Source organism: Sinocyclocheilus grahami, unplaced genomic scaffold (genome assembly GCF_001515645.1).
Source record: "Sinocyclocheilus grahami isolate Dianchi unplaced genomic scaffold, SAMN03320097.WGS_v1.1 scaffold399.1, whole genome shotgun sequence".
Classification (NCBI taxonomy): domain Eukaryota; kingdom Metazoa; phylum Chordata; class Actinopteri; order Cypriniformes; family Cyprinidae; genus Sinocyclocheilus; species Sinocyclocheilus grahami.
Genome location: NW_015505578.1, coordinates 658,185 through 680,654, shown reverse-complemented (window position 1 = coordinate 680,654; position 22,470 = coordinate 658,185). Strand labels below are relative to the sequence as shown.

The 22,470-nt window shown below is 37.3% G+C and overlaps 1 protein-coding gene across 1 annotated transcript in view; it reads left to right on the top strand.

Annotated features, from left to right (window-relative positions):
• The window catches only part of LOC107550458 (phosphatidylinositol 3,4,5-trisphosphate-dependent Rac exchanger 1 protein-like), an 82,041-nt gene that overhangs the window by 46,482 nt on the left and 13,089 nt on the right, over positions 1–22,470 (top strand). The window contains exons 11-30 of the mRNA XM_016231742.1: positions 2,489–2,589; positions 3,750–3,853; positions 4,387–4,436; positions 5,327–5,402; positions 5,638–5,710; positions 7,493–7,635; positions 10,929–11,021; positions 14,211–14,359; positions 14,733–14,740; positions 14,809–14,970; positions 15,229–15,368; positions 15,526–15,634; positions 16,161–16,342; positions 16,515–16,676; positions 16,866–17,076; positions 18,921–19,176; positions 20,290–20,496; positions 21,126–21,214; positions 21,304–21,386; positions 21,835–21,925. Of these exons, the coding sequence (XP_016087228.1) occupies positions 2,489–2,589; positions 3,750–3,853; positions 4,387–4,436; positions 5,327–5,402; positions 5,638–5,710; positions 7,493–7,635; positions 10,929–11,021; positions 14,211–14,359; positions 14,733–14,740; positions 14,809–14,970; positions 15,229–15,368; positions 15,526–15,634; positions 16,161–16,342; positions 16,515–16,676; positions 16,866–17,076; positions 18,921–19,176; positions 20,290–20,496; positions 21,126–21,214; positions 21,304–21,386; positions 21,835–21,925 (2,489 nt within the window). The remainder of the gene's footprint in view (positions 1–2,488; positions 2,590–3,749; positions 3,854–4,386; positions 4,437–5,326; positions 5,403–5,637; positions 5,711–7,492; positions 7,636–10,928; positions 11,022–14,210; positions 14,360–14,732; positions 14,741–14,808; positions 14,971–15,228; positions 15,369–15,525; positions 15,635–16,160; positions 16,343–16,514; positions 16,677–16,865; positions 17,077–18,920; positions 19,177–20,289; positions 20,497–21,125; positions 21,215–21,303; positions 21,387–21,834; positions 21,926–22,470) is intronic.

Here is a 22,470-nt window from a genome sequence, read left to right as displayed (position 1 = left end):
TGTGGCAGATTCTTAACTTTGATAAAGAATAGCTCTTTGGTTTTGAGACTTTAGTCTTTGCAACTTCAGGGATCTTATCTATGCACAATCAGCTTGTAACACTCCAAAGAGAAAGGAAAACTTGAAATCGCATCATATGACCCCTTTAAGATTTTTATTTTTTTTTTGCAGTTCAAATAACAGTTTTCTACGGAAGAGTTAATAGTGCTTTTATACATATGCAAGCTTTACATTTCTGTCTTGCATTTCTGAACTCTGTGTATTTCCTTAAACATTTATATTATTATTATTATTATACATTTCATTAATTTTTTATTTTTTACAAACTAAGAGCCACATTCAAATTATTTGCTGTGGTAATCAAGCTTCACTTGTATTCAGTAAACTAATATCTCATTATATCCTTGTCTGTCACATTCACACACACATACATACATCAGACAGATATAGATAAAAGCTTAAGAAATTCTTACACACATCTACGGCATGTGAGAGGGGTCTGTGTGCATTAGCTGTGGAGAATATTAAGGAGTTACATAAACACTAATTAATTCACCCCAGGGACGCCCACCTCCACCCCTTCCCTTTCCTGCCAATCTGAATTAGAGACTTATGGAATCACAGCAGACTCACTGTCTGTTTCATTTCACTGCTCTCTTTCATGGGCCTGACTGCCCTCTCTTCTGTGAACTTCCTCTGCAGAGCTGCACATAAAGGCCTTGTAAGCAGTCCGTAAAATCTACATAAGCCACATCATAAACTTCTATTGTTTGGATTTTGTGTGAAGGGCTAGATTATGTGATTACTACCCTTTTATTGATATAAACAGTTTGACAGTTTTTTTTATTAGTGGTCAATGCAGCTGCTGAAACGCATCTGTAATTGGTTAATATTCTTTTGTGGTAGCATTATTTTTATGCTTAAAACCTTTTTGTGTTTAAGAGATTGTACTTGCCACATACTTGACACAGTAGTCTCAAATCACACACACTCAAAACACAGAATCAACATGATCTACAATATTATGCACAATTGTGCTAATTTTCTCACTTATATTGTTGTTGGTAGTACTGTTGAGTTGCATAGACAAGTAAAAGTGGTATTAGGTAGTATTGTCATCGCTGTCAAGTGTTTGATGGTGAAGGATAAAAATTTATCAAGGTTAAGTATTTTAAAAGAGTTCATTAAGTCGTGCATGTCGTCAGCTGATTTGGAGGAGATATGGAGGGCAGATCAGTTGAGTAGTCAGGTGAGAGATGAATGGAGAATCTGGTCATCTTACTGTACTGGGTGGATGTGGGGCACCTTTGGCACCCGCATCTTCTCTTCTCCTCCTGCTCCATCTGTTAACCCATCCTTTCATCCGACCCCTCTACCCTCACTGCTGTCGTTCAACATTTGAAGGACGGACACACACACACACACACATGCACACCCACCCTTCTCAGTTCTCACATTTCCTTTAAGGCATCATAACGGTTTACACATTGCTTATTTCTGTCACTGGATCTAATGGGATTCACAGTTTTTCACGCAGCAGTCATGCACATTTCAGGCATGAAGTCACACACATGCAATCACACACAACATTAGATTCACCACTAAACCACCTCACACATGTAATTGCTGAAATTTCTCCCCAGCCCTCATCAGAACCCATTTATAATTGAATTACTCCTCTTCAAAATGTATTTTGGCAGTTGATCAGACTAGCTAGCATATACAGTATACTAGCTACAGAAGTGTGTGTGTGTGTGTGTGTATATATATATATAATACTATATTTTATGAAGAGTTTATTTGCAAAAACAGATGACTTTAATTAAAAAATTTTTTTTTACTGTTATTATGTTTTTACTGTGTTTTATTGTTAGTTAGCTGTATTTTTTTGTTATTTTGCAAAATAACCCAACTGCAGTTTGTTTGCGATTACTTGTACAATGAAATGTACAATGAAAAAACATGATTTATTAAAGTTATCTGTTTTTGCAAATGAACTCTTCATATTATTTTATTAATATGCTTATGTATATTAACATTATATTATATTTATTATTATATTATTATAAACAAATACTAAGATCTAATTAGATACTGAATATTAACAAAATGCTTATCAAATTTGTTTATTTAATATATTTTTGTATATATCTGAAATATTTCATAAATAAACATATAATTTATTCATTTAAATTAAATTCATTTAAGTTTTTGGTTGAAGTGATTTCCTGAAACTAAAGCAATATGTGAACCCTACTCGTGATGTTTGAACTTTTAAGTCCTTAAGAGGTTGGAATGCAGCTTGATATCATCATGATTTGTGTTCTTGGTGAACTTTTTACCAGTCTTGACCAGTCACTCTGGAGGATTGAGGGAATCCAAGTTCCCAAGTACCTTTGACTAGGGGCTCATAAATCCTTTCTTTATCATGTGTGCAGCATTGTGTTATGTGCAGACTGACACAGCTGTTGTCTCTGTGTGTCCTCAGTGAGTTTGTCTCATGGCTTTTGGCGACTGGAGAGATCAGTAAGGCTGAGGAGGGAATCAACCTGGGTCAAGCTCTCCTGGAGAACGGCATCATCCATCATGGTAAGAGAAGGTTCTCTCTCGAAGAAAATTGTGTTGTTACCTTGATTTTGTTGGACATGGACCATGGTATTCCAGTAGTATCATTTTTAATTACTTTAGGGTACTATGTAAATGTGAATATAGTATTATGGTATTTGAATAATATATCAATATATATTATTCATCAAATATATATTGTAATATCTTATCTTAGGATGTGCAAAACCTACATATTTTCAGAATCCACCAGTTGGTGGGTTCTATGAACATCTGTCGACATAATGGAAGCTCTATATCAATTGGCTATAAATAGCTAAATTTATACATAAACAAGACTAATGATTAGTCAAGATAATGACTAGTCAACCATTGTGACCATCACTGTAAAATTACTAATTGTAATCACTATTACTTGATACAAATCTATTATTCTTTTTCTCTCTCAGTGTCTTCTCTCTTTTTCTGTCCTTTTTTTCTTTCAACCTCCTTTCAGCTCCAATATATTTCATCATGTTTTTGAGTGTTGCTTGGTTTCACCACCAAAATGCAACTGCTGTCTGTTCTATTTTTTGATACGGTCTTGCCAAATTAAATCCTAATCCATTAACTGTTTATACAAATGTTGGACTGTTAAAAATCACCATTTGACAGATTTACACTCTACAAATCTGGCAAATATCCTTGTTGGCCGGCACTCACTGAAATCCCCTACAGATGATCGGCAGTCTGGATAGTAACATGACATGAAATGCTGGTAGAGAACAGCATTATTCTGATTTATTCAAGAGGTGCAGTGCTTGCCTGAGATTTGGGGAGCATCATACCTCTATTTTACAGCCAGGGGATTGACACACAGTGAAAACTGACAAACACCAGAAGGGATTGGAGTGATGAATTCAAGTATAAGGGTTCAGGCGCTCGATCAATAATATGGTGGCAGCATTCAAGGAGAGGTCAAAAAGGCTTTTGTGGAGTGATGGCATTCACACACTTTAATTAATCACTGACCTTCACATACATGTTTATCAGCCTGAGTCCGTGAGCAGCAAAGTTAGAGAAACCAATAGATCACAAGCTCAATTCCAGCGCATGGTGCTATGTTATGTTAGAGGTGAAGTTTACTGTTTAGGCAAAACATAACCAACATTTAACTGTATCTATGTGTGTTTTTTCCACTGTAGTGTCAGACAAGCATCAGTTCAAGAACGAGCAAGTGTTGTATCGCTTTCGGTATGATGACGGCACTTATAAAGCCAGGAGTGAAATGGAGGACATCATCTCAAAGGTATTTCCCCTAGAATACTTGCTAAAATGATAGCTCATGTACAAATGATACACGAGAAAAGATAAATATCTTTTTTCTGCGATGAGCTCAGCAAAAGAATGAATCCAAGGCAGACAAGATGAGGGAAATGTAATTAGAAATAAGCTTAAAATTCATTAAATTCTGAAAAGTAACTTTAAAAAGTTGCATTCCATTATACGTATTACTCAGTATGTGTTAGTGCTGTGCTAACATCAGACTCTACTGGAATCAATTTAGAGTCAAGTTTCTCATGCACTGTTTGTGCTAATGTGGAAAAATTGTTTGTGTAGGCAGCTCACTAGGTTTGGTCCATTTTAACTAGTCAGTTTATAGATTTAAATCAACAGAATCTTGAGTGCCTATGATCTCGATAAATAAAGACTACAAAATGGTCCACTTAACAATTGTTGTCAACAACTCAGTCAAGCAGTGATTTCAACAGTAAATGAAATGAAGAAAGCGATGCAGCTGTTGGTGCAAATGCTTTAAATGAGTGTATGTGTGTCCGACAGGGAGTGAGACTTTACTGTCGTCTCCACAGCCTCTTCACACCTGTTATTAAGTAAGTGACACATGTTCTATGACATACTTCACACGGCAAACAAATGACAAAGCCCTTACTCAATTCATTAAAGCGTTATGATTTGTATTTAAGTTTCTGACAATATGTGTTGTTAACACCCTTTTCTTGCACGTGGTCAGTAGCATTACCATTTATTTATTGTCTCTTTTAGAATAAAATCCAGGTTATAGTTAAACATCTTTTGACAGCAAATACAAATTATTTTTAATAAGCAACCGTTTAATTTCAACTGCAGTAAAAGATGAGACGTGCCCGTTTGTACTTCATAGATTCACCTTGGCCAGCTGCACGTGATAGAGTGTGTGTGTGTGTGTGAGGACTGCAGGGTCATATTGCTTTTCTGTCACCATTCACCTTTGATATCTAACATAATGAGCGAGGAGAGGCCATTGAACTGCAGTTGGGACCAAGTCTGGTCTCAGATCCACAAATTAACACAGAACGTGTTAGTTACTTGCCCTTTAGCAGATACCTCTTATCTTTTAAGCGACTTACAGTCCAGGTCACTAATTACACTACACTAATTGCAAAGACAGACCACCCTGGAGCAATCTGGGACCTAGTGGTAATAAAAGATCTCAGTTGATAGAAGATATTTTCAGATCATTGATCTCCATTAGCTGGGCTTAAACCCACCTTTGCCACTAAATCGTTCAGTACCCGCTTCAAACACAATCACTGAATTGTGACATTTCCATTATTATATCAATTATATTAAAAGTATAAAAGGCCTAATTTGGGTTTTTCCAGTGGTGTATCTTGTTAGAAATGCCCTGCTCTTTTGCTTTCTCTTGTAGTCAGATGTCAGATGTTGTTTATGTTAACGTCTGGACAGTTGTGAACCTTTTTAAATTCTTCTTTATATACAGAGACAGAGATCATCATTTGAAAACCTTCAAATCTGTCATACCAGCTAGCAAACTGGTGGAATGGCTTGTGTCACAGGTAATATGAGGAAGGACACACACACATACCACTTTATTGCATAAACATGCACACACAAACACACTCTTTTTTTTTTTGCTTTCAGCTCATTGTTTTTGGGTTTCTGTACACAATTAATATCCTATTTCTGGACTAATTTAATGCCTACTTATTTACAGTTTAATGATCACAGCCGCTTCATTCTGTAATTTCATTCCAAACACAGAAGTCATTTAACATGATTTTCCTCCTTCAGGGTGACAGCACAACCCGTGAAGATGCAGTGACCCTTGGTGTCGGACTCTGCAATGCTGGTTTCATGCACCACGGTCAGTCTCTATGTCCACATATTGTTCTTGACAGTCTTCATATAAAATCATGATGAGGTTTTGGGTCAGTTACTGTTATAATGTTAGCAGATTTGCCAATAACTGCTATGTCTGGACACTTAAAATTTTTTCATAGTTTTACAGAGTTTCATAAAATACTTTGTTACCCAAATTTTATATTAAAAAAGTATTTCTCCATTCAAAACTTGAGGATTTATGAATTACTGACTTCAACCACTACTTCTGGTGGTTAAAATCAGCATGAAATGAAATTTGACTGAAATTCATCATATATTTTATTGATTATTACATGCATGCATGTTTAATTATTTTACATTTGTTACCCTTATCATTTTTCAGCAAAATGTCATAACGCAATCTTTCTGAGACACAATAGACTTTTCTCTGGTGACGTGTGTCATTTTCTCTTTAGTTCACTTAAACCCTGAACATTTCTTATAATCTATTGCAAGCTCTGTCTTCATCCAATCAATAACTGTTTGATTGAACCAAGTCCCTGCTCTAAATTTTTCTTTTAGTTTATCCATTTCACTCAGGATGTAAAAGATGTCACTACTTACATTTCATTGCGATTTTAAAGGTCAAATGTATAGTTTCTGTGCTCTAGTGACATCAGATGGAATTGCAAAAAGTATATTGAAGATGTTACACGTGTCGTCTTTAAATAAACTTCAGATTTTGCCGTTTCGTGGCCTTTTCTGTTTGCCATTACAACACATGTGGTGTCCAGAGCAAAGCTTTGAAGCGTGTTTGTGTTTGAGAGAGAGTGAAAGCATTTTGACTTGTGCCTGCACTAGAGCAGCCTTGTATAATGCGACAATAATTAATCTTGCAGTTGTGTCGTGTTTTTAAAAAGCAATAAGCCCCAAGAAGCTATGGTTTACAGTGATTTTGAACAGCTAAGCAACACATAGATGCAGTGGTGTAGTATTACTGATGTAACAAAATCAAAAGTTTGTTTGTATAGTACTTTACATTTTCGAAGGCGAGTCAGCCGATCATAATCAAGGGCTGGAACTATTTGTTTTATAATGCTTATTTAACAGTGTTATCTTTTTTCTCTCTAAATTCATTGATCAGTGCATTAAGTGCAGCACAGTTTTTCAGTGTGGTGTTTTACAGTTAGGGCTTTTTAACATCACACTCTGAATGTGTCTGCCAGAGGTCTAGTTTGTCAGTATGAGAGACAGAGTAAAATGAAGAGAGATGAGTGTGTTTTAGATGTAAACAGCTGTTGCAATAACATCTGGGGCCTCTGATGGAACAGAAATAGTCACAATATTGGAAAAGAACATATTCTGATGAGATACACATGCTCATAGACACAAGCCTCCTGTTATAGAAGTGTTTTGCAGCCATGTCAGATCTCAACTTCCAAAACAGTCCACAACAATATTTTGCTTGGAATTCACAGACAGAACAGACTGTCTCTACAAAGTTCCTGAAAACACACACACACTCACTGTCACCGTCTCTTCCTGGGGGGTAAAAACAGCACACTCGCACACGCCAGACCTCCCATTAAATCCTCTGCCTTCATCCTTCGCCTCAGATTTGCCCAAACATCAATCCCACAGGCATCATGAGTTGTTTTGACGGGAATTGAAGGGTGATGCAATCGGCCCATTTCACACCGTCAAATCATTTTGTCATCAGCAGATATGATCAGCACTGAGTGTTTTGTTTGACCTGTTTATAAAAGTGTGAAACAGTTTTTTAAATTCAATTTCAGTTGAATTCAATTAAAAATTTGCCTTGCAGTTCTGGAGAAAAGCGAATTTAAGGACGAGTCACAGTTTTTCCGCTTCTACGCCGATGAGGAGACGGAGGGTACGAGCTCGAAGAGTAAACAGCTTCGCAGTGACTTCAAACTCATCGAGAACATCCTTGCCAAATCCTTAGTGGTGAGATACACAGACATGCACACAGCATGGGTTTCTCCCCCGGGGAGAGCAGTGTTGAGGGATAACTAGCAATGCTCGCTCGTGCACATTTTTCAGTAGCGTGACAGTAGCTGAACTTATTTCGAAATGCTGTAGCTTTTGTAATAAAACAAGCGTAGTTGTTCATATGTTGCTTTATAGCTCAAGTGACCTAGGGCATTGAAATGATCAAAGCTTCTTTCCTGTAATTTCTCTCAAATGTAGCTTTGATTAGTTTGATTTATTCAGTTTGTTTAGACTGTTCATGTAAATCAAATGGTTAAAAAATGATTCACTGATTCACGTGAGTACAATTGTGGTATTTTATGTAATCTTTTTGTTTTGTTGAGAAATGATAGTGATCCTAATTGATTGCTAGTTGAGATCCTGTTCTCATAGTAAAATTAAGTTTGACCTCTTAAATTATGTGTAGCTTGACAAGATACAGGAGATATCAGATTTAAATCATTCTCTGTTTGACAAACTGCCCCCAGTATCAACAATACTAACATAAAAGGAAAGAGAAAACCCAATCATTTTATGTTGAAAGTAACACATTAACAAAACACACCCCTATATTTATAGGCACATACTCATGCTACTACACACACACTCAAGCACAACCATCAGCCATGCATTGATTGCCAATTAAGACCCTCCTCGTCCATCAGTAATTACCCTGACCTTTACAAACTACTCTTTCATCCCTTATAGACTGACAGATTCCTCCTCCAGATCATGAAAATCTTGCAGTCTGTCCTCTCTGTTCAGATGCTAAGAGCTTTCAGACACCCTCTCAGACGTCAGGACCTTACGCCACTGCAGATTTTCAGAGAAAATAAGGATAGAAATAAAACATTGAAAGGCATTTAGAGGGCTGGTAAACATGTTCTGCTTCAGCTCTTAGATAATAAAAGCACATACAAGCCCATCTCGTAAGCAACACATAGATGCAGTGGTGTAGTATTACTGATGTAACAAAATCAAAAGTTTGTTTGTATAGTACTTTACATTTTCGAAGGCGAGTCAGCCGATCATAATCAAGGGCTGGAACTATTTGTTTTATAATGCTTATTTAACAGTGTTATCTTTTTTCTCTCTAAATTCATTGATCAGTGCATTAAGTGCAGCACAGTTTTTCAGTGTGGTGTTTTACAGTTAGGGCTTTTTAACATCACACTCTGAATGTGTCTGCCAGAGGTCTAGTTTGTCAGTATGAGAGACAGAGAGTAAAATGAAGAGAGATGAGTGTGTTTTAGATGTAAACAGCTGTTGCAATAACATCTGGGGCCTCTGATGGAACAGAAATAGTCACAATATTGGAAAAGAACATTTTCTGATGAGATACACATGCTCATAGACACAAGCCTCCTGTTATAGAAGTGTTTTGCAGCCATGTCAGATCTCAACTTCCAAAACAGTCCACAACAATATTTTGCTTGGAATTCACAGACAGAACAGACTGTCTCTACAAAGTTCCTGAAAACACACACACACTCACTGTCACCGTCTCTTCCTGGGGGGTAAAAACAGCACACTCGCACACGCCAGACCTCCCATTAAATCCTCTGCCTTCATCCTTCGCCTCAGATTTGCCCAAACATCAATCCCACAGGCATCATGAGTTGTTTTGACGGGAATTGAAGGGTGATGCAATCGGCCCATTTCACACCGTCAAATCATTTTGTCATCAGCAGATATGATCAGCACTGAGTGTTTTGTTTGACCTGTTTATAAAAGTGTGAAACAGTTTTTTAAATTCAATTTCAGTTGAATTCAATTAAAAATTTGCCTTGCAGTTCTGGAGAAAAGCGAATTTAAGGACGAGTCACAGTTTTTCCGCTTCTACGCCGATGAGGAGACGGAGGGTACGAGCTCGAAGAGTAAACAGCTTCGCAGTGACTTCAAACTCATCGAGAACATCCTTGCCAAATCCTTAGTGGTGAGATACACAGACATGCACACAGCATGGGTTTCTCCCCCGGGGAGAGCAGTGTTGAGGGATAACTAGCAATGCTCGCTCGTGCACATTTTTCAGTAGCGTGACAGTAGCTGAACTTATTTCGAAATGCTGTAGCTTTTGTAATAAAACAAGCGTAGTTGTTCATATGTTGCTTTATAGCTCAAGTGACCTAGGGCATTGAAATGATCAAAGCTTCTTTCCTGTAATTTCTCTCAAATGTAGCTTTGATTAGTTTGATTTATTCAGTTTGTTTAGACTGTTCATGTAAATCAAATGGTTAAAAAATGATTCACTGATTCACGTGAGTACAATTGTGGTATTTTATGTAATCTTTTTGTTTTGTTGAGAAATGATAGTGATCCTAATTGATTGCTAGTTGAGATCCTGTTCTCATAGTAAAATTAAGTTTGACCTCTTAAATTATGTGTAGCTTGACAAGATACAGGAGATATCAGATTTAAATCATTCTCTGTTTGACAAACTGCCCCCAGTATCAACAATACTAACATAAAAGGAAAGAGAAAACCCAATCATTTTATGTTGAAAGTAACACATTAACAAAACACACCCCTATATTTATAGGCACATACTCATGCTACTACACACACACTCAAGCACAACCATCAGCCATGCATTGATTGCCAATTAAGACCCTCCTCGTCCATCAGTAATTACCCTGACCTTTACAAACTACTCTTTCATCCCTTATAGACTGACAGATTCCTCCTCCAGATCATGAAAATCTTGCAGTCTGTCCTCTCTGTTCAGATGCTAAGAGCTTTCAGACACCCTCTCAGACGTCAGGACCTTACGCCACTGCAGATTTTCAGAGAAAATAAGGATAGAAATAAAACATTGAAAGGCATTTAGAGGGCTGGTAAACATGTTCTGCTTCAGCTCTTAGATAATAAAAGCACATACAAGCCCATCTCGTGTGTAGCTGTGAATAAACTGAGCATTATGTTCTTGTTATGATCCAGACATGACCTAAAACCAGTATATCTTTCATCCATGATAACACCTTTAGCACCTGCGCTGGCCTATTAGCATGCAGCTGTGGCACATTTTAACAAATTGTTGTTTGGTTATTTTTAGAAGAAAAGACTTAACACCTCAAACAGCTTTCGGACTACAGGATGCATAGCTTGTTCACACATTTGCACAAACGCTGCTGCTCTCTCAGTGTGGCACCGAGCTGCTAAATCACAAATTGAGTCCTGAAAGTAACAAGTTTTTTCCATTCTGTTCTGCATTTATTTTGAGATGCAACCAGCTCTTGTGCTGATATTGTGTTTCTCTTGTCCATGTACAGATCCACCCTGAAGAGGAGGACTATGGGTTTGAGATCGAAGAGAAGAACAAGGCCATCGTAGTGAAGAGTGTGACCAGGGGCTCATATGCAGAGGTATGAATTTGGGTAACCGCATCCTAGTTCTCCACATTTCTCTGACCTATACAAAAAAATATCAGTGACAGAGTAAACCTAAAATACATGCCAACGGTTGGCTTGAGTCCCACAGTCTGCCACATTTGGGATTTTCCCTAGTAAGTGGTGTTTTCTTTCTTATAAGGCATTTCCACCCAAATTCAATCCGTATGTGTGAGCTGGTAGCCTTCAGAGAGTAAGAAAACCTAAACAACTGTTTTCACAAGTTTCACTGTCTGATCATCAGTCACATTTAGCACTGGTACATTGAAGTAATACTTAGTAATACTGTATGATTAAAAAAGGCTAAAAAACTATGTAAAATGTAATTGCTAAATGAGACTTGGTTTTATATCTAGAACCTTTTTTTGTTAACATGAAGGTTATATTCATATTTGAACCGTGCAATTTCATAAAACCTGTCAAAAAATGTCCCAGTTATATTTCACTCCAAAATGGAAATACAAAAATAATATGCTGATTTAGTGCTGTAAACATATTATCAATGTTCAAAACTGTTTTTTTTCAGGATCTTTTTTTTTTTAGGTGGAACCCAAGGGCTGCTTCAACCTTGCGGCAAAGGTCAGACCACGGTTTAACGCTAAAAGTTTCATTTCTGAATTTTGTTTTTTGATGACCCATAATTGTGCTTGTGTGTGTATACTGTGTATATTAGATTTCAAGATGGACATTCAAAGGAAGTTGTTTTCTCTAACCTATCACACGTTCTTGTGTGTATTTTAAATGCTCTCAGATACTGGAGGCCTTTGTGAAGGACGACAGTCTGTTTGTGAAGAGCTGCCGACAGCTAATGGCTCAGAATGAGAAGGTGGTGACCATGCCACAGTTTGAGTTTCGAAACATCTGTGACACCAAGCTGGAGAGCATAGAAAAACGCATTTGCAGCTACAAACAGGTGTGACATCTGTCTTGCTGTTACTACTTTATCGTATTCCCTAGTGCACTATGGATTATACAAAATCACAATGTTTCGAGACATGAATAACCATTTTTTAAATCTAATTGATATTTAAATATGGAATAAAAGGCATTAAAAACTATGCAAATGCTGTCTCATAGTACTTTAATATTCTTTTCCTATCAGTTTGTGGAGGAATTGCAGACGAAGGCCTGGCCCACGTTTAAGCAGGCGAGCACTAAACCTCATGATCTGGGCTGCATGGACTTCGTCCCCACCAACTGTCATCTGAACCTGATGCAGGTGTCTTATAAATCTTTGCTGTCACTTTTAACCAATCAGTTTATGAAAGTATTTGTTACTGACCTCAAGCTTTTGAATACTAGTGTATATTATTTAAAATATTGTTTAATCAAATAATAGTAAAAGTAATTGTCATTCTCCACAAATTGTATATAACATCAATGGTAATTGCAAGGGGGAGTTAAATGTGTTTAATTACTCTGAAAAAAATAGCACAGTGCAAAAAACAAATCAAAATAGACATTTTTTTATGCAAAATATAATGTTATATTTTCTTTAGATTTTGGAGTGAATAATGTATATTTTATTTGAATGGCTTTGTTAGAGTCGCATCTTCATGCAACATAATTGTATGCTCTTCATGTGCAGAAATGTTCATATCTATCTGACTTATTCACGGTCCACATGGTTTTACATATATAAATATAGTGGAAAGTGTGCCAAGCTCTGCTGTAATACAATCTGATAGATGTCCATGTATTTTTATCCAGTGTGGGGTTGTATTATATTCTTCTTGATAGCTAGATCTCTCAAGGACTCTTTTTGCATCTAAACGAACCTTGATTGTTTCCCAGGTCTTTTGTTGGGTGTGTAGTGTGGATCTAATCTGATAAATCTGCCTTTGGGAAATAAACCTCGATCATTATCTGTCATTTGAAAGAGGACCTCTTCAGCTCGAATGCATTATTTTCAGTGCACAGGGTTATTTGTGTTCATGCTCTGTACAGCTCTGCCAGATATTTATGGAAGATTGGTAGATAATTATGGTTGAGATCTAAACCACCACTAATTTTATCCTCACTGTGCCTGTTAGACCTGACACGAGACATTTTGTTCGTATTCAAGTGTCACACTGCTGCTCACAGGAGCATCTGCAGAAGATGAGAGTGTGATGGTAATGGTGATTAATCCAGTGAATGAGAGGAAGTGCTGCATGTCCTGACACTTACGTCACGGGCCGCTCAGATCATGTGTCGGGTCCAGGACACGCTTGCTTAATTCATTCCACTCCCTCTGTCTTCAAAGCTCTGCTCTCTGGAGATCTGGGAGAAGCAATTAAGCATGTCCCATCATATTCTCCACAGAGTCCTCACACTTACCTTTTTTCCCTTCTCTTTCCTCAACTTTTCTTTCTTGTTTTTTATCCCATTTTTTCTGTTTCTTATAGGTTACAAGGCTTTCTTCCTTTCTTTTTTCTTTCTTTCTTCCTTCCTTTCATTAGTTTGTTCATTTATTCTTTCCATCTTTCCTCCCTCACTACTTTCTTTCTTTCCTCACCCCTTCCTTTTTTCTTTCATACCCTCTTTTCCTCTTCCCTTCCGTGCTTGCTTGCTTCTTTCCTTCCTTCCTCCCTCCCTTTTCTTTCTTACTGCCCCTTTTCTTCTTTCCTATTTCCTATCCTTTTCTTCCTTTCCCCACTTTTTTCTTTCTTCTATCCTGCCTTTCATTAATTAGTTCATTCCTTCTTCCATTCCATCCTTTTTTCCTTCTTTCTTTCCCTTCTTTTGTTCTCTTCCCTTTCTTGTATATTCCTTTCTTCCTTGTTTTTTCCTCCTCTCATCCCTTCTTTTCCTTCTTCCTTCCTGCCTTTCATTAGTTCTACTTCCTTTCTTTCTTACAGTCACACATTTTTAATTGGTCTTTCAAATGAACTGCTTGGTTATCTGAAAGGGCTTATTATATCTTATAATTTTTTTAAAGCAATATAAAGCTCTTTTGCCATAAAGGTGTGAGGTTCTCTCAATTCTGTCTGCCAATCTTTTAATCCTCATTAACATCACTCATCTTTCTTTAATCCTCATCAAAATCAATCATTTCTCTCTCGCACATCAAAGAAAATTGTAATGAGGGACACCCTAATTTATTTTTCTCTTCATTTTTGATTGTTTGTTAGCTGGATTCTTGGTATTAATTTCCTTTGTTTTCATGTTTTTTCTTTGGTGCAGATGGCAGGCCTGCAGCCGGGTAGAAAGATCTACTCCATTAATGAGGACCTGGTGTTCCTAAGGCCTTTTTCTGAGGTGGAGACCATGATCAACCAGTCCTTCTGTATACGCCGCTTGCTCAGACTGCTGGTGGCCACCAAGAACAAAGAGTAAGTCCACGTTCATTGCAGAAATCAGATACTTATGCACAGACACACAGACGTGTTAAATGTAGCCGGGTACAGTGTAAAAGGACACTACTGGTATTAGAGTTACATGCAGGAGAGCAGCACACTGCAAAACACTGTTGTTTTCAAAAGAGTGTTCATTAATGTTTAAGCATGCCGGCACTTCTTGTTCCTCAGTATAGACACAATGATGTTCTTAAAAAAAAAAATCATTTCAAATGCATTGAAGTACAACATGCATATGCATGGCTATGTGGTTTTGTACAAATATAAAATGATGCATAATCAACGCTATCATCACATCAAACAGATTTGGGTTAGAAAGGGTCTAGACTGCTTTGGATTTATGAATCAGAATCATCCGTTTGATATCTTTCATTTGTTTGGTTATGGTCATTCTACATTATAGGCATATTTTTGTGTGTATACAGGCTCTGAAACGGCAGCAGCGGGCCTTCAGCCCGGTCAGTGTGTCCTTAAAGTTAACGGCAACAACATGAACCAGAGCAGCTACCAGGAAGTCCTGGAGCACTTTAGTGGCCATCAGCCTGTCCTGGAGCAGCAAGACACTGTGAGAATCAACACTGCATTGTGTTTAACACTGCATTATGTGTTTTTTTATAGGCTATGTGGTCCATATATGGTGATCCCAGAGGTTACTTGCTTCTGACACTCTATACAGTGCCTGTTTCCTCCTATGCATAATCAACGCTATCATCACATCAAACAGATTTGGGTTAGAAAGGGTCTAGACTGCTTTGGATTTATGAATCAGAATCATCCGTTTGATATCTTTCATTTGTTTGGTTATGGTCATTGTACATTATAGGCATATTTTTGTGTGTATACAGGCTCTGAAGCGGCAGCAGCGGGCCTTCAGCCCGGTCAGTGTGTCCTTAAAGTCAACGGCAACAACATGAACCAGAGCAGCTACCAGGAAGTCCTGGAGCACTTTAGTGGCCATCAGCCTGTCCTGGAGCAGCAAGACACTGTGAGAATCAACACTGCATTGTGTTTAACACTGCATTATGTGTTTTTTTATAGGCTATGTGGTCCATATATGGTGATCCCAGAGGTTACTTGCTTCTGACACTCTATACAGTGCCTGTTTCCTCCCTTTGTGATATTCTTTTTTTCTTCTGCCGCAGAGCTGTGGTCAGTGGGCGTACCGTGTGTATGAGGATGTGGAAGAGCAGATGTCTTTTAGGGGGTGTGAGAATGGCTCAGATTCAGAGGACGGCTGCACTAATGGAACAGGTAGTGTGTGTGTTTTTCTGTGTGTGTTTTTGGCAAATGACTCAGTGTGACAGGTGTAGCCAAAAAGTTATTGTCGTTAACGGAAACTATTATGAATACAAAAGCCATGGGAACTTTAGATCCATTGTTATACGCATTTGTGAATGCAAGCTTGTGTGAAGACATTTTGTCCTCGGCTAAGTACCAAAGTTCATGTGTGGTGAACTTGTGCAAAGACATTTGACCAGTGGTGGATCATTGACGTCATTGACCTCTTGTGTGAATTCACATAAATTACAAACAGATTAATCTCTCAAACCTGACTAAAAGCAAAAGATGCAAGAGGTTATATATATATATATATATGCAACTATTTATGAATAATTTAAAATAAAACTTAACTGAAATTAAAAGTAAAACTGCGCAATGAAATGAAAATAAAAAATTAACCTTTTTAATGTCATTGTAATGTCATGCGATGTCCTGTACACATTTATTTGTGTTTCTGTTTGATTCTTTACACTTTTGTGTTCTTTGGATTTTCTAGGCTCTGTAAGAAGGCTGGAACAGTTGTCGATCTCTGGCGATGTTGCTTCAGTCAGTCTGAATGTGGATAATGTTCATGTGGAACATGGGGTTGTGTACGAGTACGTCAGCACAGCAGGAATCAAACACTGTGTGCTGGAGAAGATGGTGGAACCCAAGGGCTGCTTCAACCTTGCGGCAAAGGTCAGACCACGGTTTAACGCTAAAAGTTTCATTTCTGAATTTTGTTTTTTGATGACCCATAATTGTGCTTGTGTGTGTATACTGTGTATATTAGATTTCAAGATGGACATTCAAAGGAAGTTGTTTTCTCTAACCTATCACACGTTCTTGTGTGTATTTTAAATGCTCTCAGATACTGGAGGCCTTTGTGAAGGACGACAGTCTGTTTGTGAAGAGCTGCCGACAGCTAATGGCTCAGAATGAGAAGGTGGTGACCATGCCACAGTTTGAGTTTCGAAACATCTGTGACACCAAGCTGGAGAGCATAGAAAAACGCATTTGCAGCTACAAACAGGTGTGACATCTGTCTTGCTGTTACTACTTTATCGTATTCCCTAGTGCACTATGGATTATACAAAATCACAATGTTTCGAGACATGAATAACCATTTTTTAAATCTAATTGATATTTAAATATGGAATAAAAGGCATTAAAAACTATGCAAATGCTGTCTCATAGTACTTTAATATTCTTTTCCTATCAGTTTGTGGAGGAATTGCAGACGAAGGCCTGGCCCACGTTTAAGCAGGCGAGCACTAAACCTCATGATCTGGGCTGCATGGACTTCGTCCCCACCAACTGTCATCTGAACCTGATGCAGGTGTCCTGCCCGAAGAACACCTCCTCATCAAGCCGAGCCTTCAGCATCCGCTTCGGACGCAAGAACTCCTTCTTTGGCCTTGATCCTGATCAAGGTACATATAGTTATGTTACCATTTATAACTGAAGGGATTTATTCTAGTGCTGTCGAGCGATTAATTGCGATTAGTCGCATCCAAAATAAAAGTTTTTGTTTACATAATATATGTGTGTGTACTGTGTATATTTATTAAGTATATATAAATACACACTTGCATGTATATATTTAAGAAAAATGTTATGTTATATATTTATATATAATATAAATTATATGAATATAAATATTTACATGCAAATACATGTAAATATTTTCAAAATAAATACAGAATGTGTGTGTATTTATATATACATAATAAATATACACCGTACACACACATATATTATGTAAACAAAAACGTATTATTATTATTTTTATTATTTTGGATGCGATTAATCACGATTAATCGGTTGACAGTGCAAATTATATCAAATTTAAATATTAGATATTCTTTTATAATACATTTTAATATTTCGGTTTCTCACAAAAGCTAAATAAAATACTTCAAAGAGAATATGTAATGTTTAAGTCTGAAAAATGACTTGATTAAATACTACGATTCAGCTCATTGGCTCAGTTAACCAAATCTCCATGTTACAGTTATTGAAGGTTATAAAAAAGTAATTAAGCTTTATGGTGAAAACCTCCCAGGTCTTGTAAAAATCATGGCCTGCTATTCCCAAAGCGATCCAGAACCTTTTAAAGCACCTCCATCAGACCTCCATTAAGACACCATTAGACCATTATAAGTAGCTTTTAGTGATGTCATCCCCACTGTCCCATAGGTCTATAGTCATCCACTCCCTGCGGCCTAACGCCCACATCTCTCTCTTATTATGACTGTTTGGTTTTTGTTTATGAGGCCTGATGCTTTATTTAAGAAGATAAACCTTAAGACATATTAGCTTTATTATCAAATACAACAAATTGGCAAACTCAACACACCAGAGCTCAACAATAAAGCTTTCTGTTTCTTCTGGCCTGGTTGAAGCAATTGTTCAGATTTGTCCAGATTCTTCTTGGAGCAAAACAATTATACAATTTATTTATAGCCATTTTTAATATAAATTTTTTTTTCTTTATTTAAAATACATTATTAGCAACAATAATAAAAGTTGTAATGATACAACATTAATGAAACTGCTTTACATCTATAAATTATTATTATTTTTATTATTTAGCTGATTGACTTTCAAATCCAAGCCATTCTGCACTTGTCCAAAAATTTCAAGACCAGTAACATTTAGCTAAGTTTTAAAATACAACTGGGCATCCCTAGAACTTAGAGGCAAAGCATCTGGCTTTCATTTTTGGCTTCACCTGCGCAGATTGCTACGTCCCAACTTTCTGTCTAGCCACCACGTGTAGCTGGGGAATGAACCACATAATGCTTTGTTTCTTATGCTCCGCAGCACGAGAGCTGAGAGCTTTTTATTTTTCAGTCTCTGCTACACATCTGCTCTGCAGTTGTCTCATGGTCAGAGATGTTTAAAATTCCTCCGGTACACTTCTCTGTAGCCTACAGCCTCATGGTCCATGGCTTTACCACATGCAAGTGTATGCCTCACTGCTTTTCAGTCATTCAATTCTTCTGTTTTATTGAGTCACAGAAACGCCAAACTTAGTATGCTGCATCCCTAGACAGCATTTTAAGGCATGCACCCAGCATGAAGGCTGTTTCAAAGTCTGAGTACCATAATTATGTCTTCTAAGATGCCTTCTTTAGGCCAAATTGTAAGGTGGCATTACTTATATTCCCAGATTGCAGACTCAGTGACTAACGAAATCCAGGATACTGTATGAATCAAGAAAAGTGACACTCTTTTGTGATGTTGATTAATGTCACTTATTTTCTTCCTGCAGCCAATTTGAATCCCATGTCCCATGCCGTGCATTGTGTGACCAGCATGGCGGCCCCCTCCTGGAGTTGCCTGAGTTTAGATGAAGAGACGGAGGAGGGTGAAGGGAGCATAGAGGACGGCAGGAAGCATGAAGAGGGAGGTCTCAGCTTCCTCCTCAAACAGGAAGACATGGAGAGCCAGGATAATTACATCTGCCTCTATAACCGCCTGGACATATCAGTGCGAGAGATGAAGCAATATGTGGCCCAGATAGATGTGTAAGTGGTGAAGTAATTTAACAGTGTTCAAAGTAATGTTTAAAATAGATTTAACATTAAGTGATGAGCTCTTGAAATTTTCAAAATTAAAAAAAAAAATCTATAGTTAATATACATATAATATAATCATTTAACTCAAATATTTAATAATCTACAAAAACATTCTCAAATTCTCATCTGATAGCTCAGAGTAGGTTTTAGTAGCCTCCTCTTTGAGTTCTTCGAGTTCAAAACTTCAGGATGTTCTTTTATGACAGTCTAAAAATATTTATGGCTTAGACAGAAAAAAAATGTAAGACTGAAGCCATAACAGACGACTGCAGAGAAGACATTTCAACAGCCTCTCATCAGGAACGAATGTTTGTTATTCAGTGGCTAGCATGTGCTGATGTAGAAGTTAATTGTCAGTGAAATGGATTTCATTTCCCAATCCTATTCCCCCGTCTCTTTCCCAGTGCCTTTCTGTCAGTCTACACTTCCCTGTCCCATAAAAGAACAAAGATCATTAGTAAAATAAAAGGGTGTTTCTTCAACTAGAGACAGTTTTGTCCTTATTGTTATAAAATACCCTTAAATAGGCTAAGCTCTCTTATGACGTTTCACACTCTCACTAGTTTAATTTGTCCATTAACGTCATTTATTTGATCAAAAATAGAGTAAAACAATAATATAGATAAATATTATTGCAAAATAAAATAACTTTTCTGTTTTTGTGTATGTTTTTACAATGTAATTTATTCCTGTGAGATCAAAAGCTGAATTTTCAGGATGCTTTAAAGTTCTGTAGAACTCTTTCATAACAATGTAAAAGTTTTTACTCTTTATTTTGATTAATTAAATGCATCCTTGCTGAATAAAAGTGTTAATTTCTTTTTTTTTTTTATCTAATATATTATCCAAATTTTAATTACGTTAAAAATAAATCATCAGATAATGAGCCCTTATTTTCATCATATTTTTTATCTGTTGATCTGCTCTAACATTAATAACATTAATCATTATTGGGCAAATCAACTCATAACTCACACGTTCAGTGTCAAAACACTCTCATAATTCATTGTAACCGTTCATGTCTATCTGTTTCCAAACCTCTCTAAATATGTTTCATCTTAGACTACTGTCATCGATAACTGGACCAACCCCGCCGCAGGGCTCAGAGCCACCCTCGTTTGAGAGCGCCCCCTCGACCTCTCCCATACCGGAGGAGACGGACCAAGACAAGACAGAGCATGGCGGCAACAAGAGAGTGTGCTTTAAAGTCAACGAAGATGATCAGGAGGACTCTGGACATGACACCATGAGCTACAGAGACTCCTACAGGTGAGGAAAAGATTGTGAAATGATGTTTATGAAACATGTTGGAGCCTGGGTTCTTAAATGAGTAACACAGGTTCAAGTCCAACCTGCAACATGTACTGATCCATTTAACACACTGTTCTTAATCTAATCAGTTTTTTAAAATGCCAATACTGATACAAGCACCAATTGTCACTATGCCTTTCATAATTCATAATAACATTTTGTTTTCTGTGAAATTACATGTATAAAAGATGATTTAAAATCCCAGTTTTCCTCCAGCACGTGTGAAGCAGAGAGAGTGAGCGAGACGGGGCTTCTGGGCTCCTGTCTGCTCCTCCTGTCAAACAGATGTTGCTAAAACAGACACGTAGGGAGACGATAAACATCCCTTACGAAAGCCATACAGAGTTCCTGGAAAGTTGTTTGTTTCAGTGAAGCTTTCCTTTACAATTGTAATTTTTCTTCAGCTTTGAATAATTACTGAACTTCGCATCTGTTTAATTGGCTATGAATCTTTGATAATGGTTCAAACATTTTTTTTGTACATGATTAAATATCTTTTTTCTTTGAAATATTGGTAAAATTGGAATTGGTCTCTGCAGGCATCCTTTTCATCACATGAAAACATTTGTATCTGTGTGTTTTCACAGTGAATGTAACAGTAACCGAGACTCAGTGCTGTCATACACCAGCGTCCGGAGCAACAGTTCTTACCTGGGCAGTGATGAGATGGGCTCAGGTAACTGTGGTCTGTTAGATGTGGTTACAATGTAGAATTCAGGACAATAACTAACAAGACATCGCTATTTTTATTTATTTATTTTTCAGGAGATGAGTTGCCATGTGATATGCAGATTCCTTTTGACAAGCAGGATAAACTTCATGGATGTCTGGAACACCTTTTCAATCAGGTACATTGATTTCCTCTCATAAATCAAACTTTTAGTCTCTTTTGCCAATTTAAACTTGATATTCCCTTTGTCTGACTCCACTCACCTCCTTATTTTGTCTTCTATTTTTGCTCTTCATCAATACATCCCCTCTTAGTTTCCCTCTCGTCTTCCTCTCTAACTCCCACTGTGTCGTTTATCACATTACCATCATCTCTAGTGAGCACTCTTTGACCTCTGCACCTCTGCTCTTTGACCTCAAAATCTATCGTCTTCTGGAGGTCACCAGATTTTGACCCCCCTCTCAATTTCCCAGATATCAATAATGAGCTCTTTTATTCACTGCAGACAGGTTACATGTGGACTGACTGAAAGCAGCAGGCCTGACATTAGCAAGGGCGTTAGCCGGTCTTCAGTTAGCGCAGGATGTGTGTGGTGACGGGGATAACTGTGTCTTTTTCATTCTCAGGTTGACTCGATCAACAGTCTCCTGAAGGGCCCTATCATGAGCAAAGCCTGTGAGGAAACCAAGCATTTCCACAACGACCACAGTCAGCCAGGTACCGCCCGGTCGGGTGTGCGTGTGCGCTATATTTGAACGCTATGTTTGGAAACTTGTTTGAGGGATGTGTGTATTTGGGTTCTCTGTTGGTGTGTGGGGGGGGACTTTTATAGGTGGGTAGGGGTGTGTGAATGTTTCTGTTTGCATCTGTACGTTATTACCTCAGTAGTTTCTCCTATGTGTTTTATGTATTTTAGGGGAGTAGTATAATTAGCTTGTTTAAATATGGGGTTCTGACAACAGTTATGTATTTTGTGGGTTTTTGTGAGAGTTCGCACTGCCAGCTACATCTGTTAACCTGTTTGTAAGATATTGCAAAGCACAATAGTGTGAATTTTTGGCTATTTTTTTTATTTAATCTAAATATATATATATATGTGTGTGTATATATATGTGTGTGTGTGTATGTATATGTATGTATATATATATGTATGTACAGTATGTATGTATAGTATGTATGTATGTATATATATATATGTATGTATGTATGTATGTATATATATATATGTGTGTGTGTGTATGTATATGTATGTATATATATAT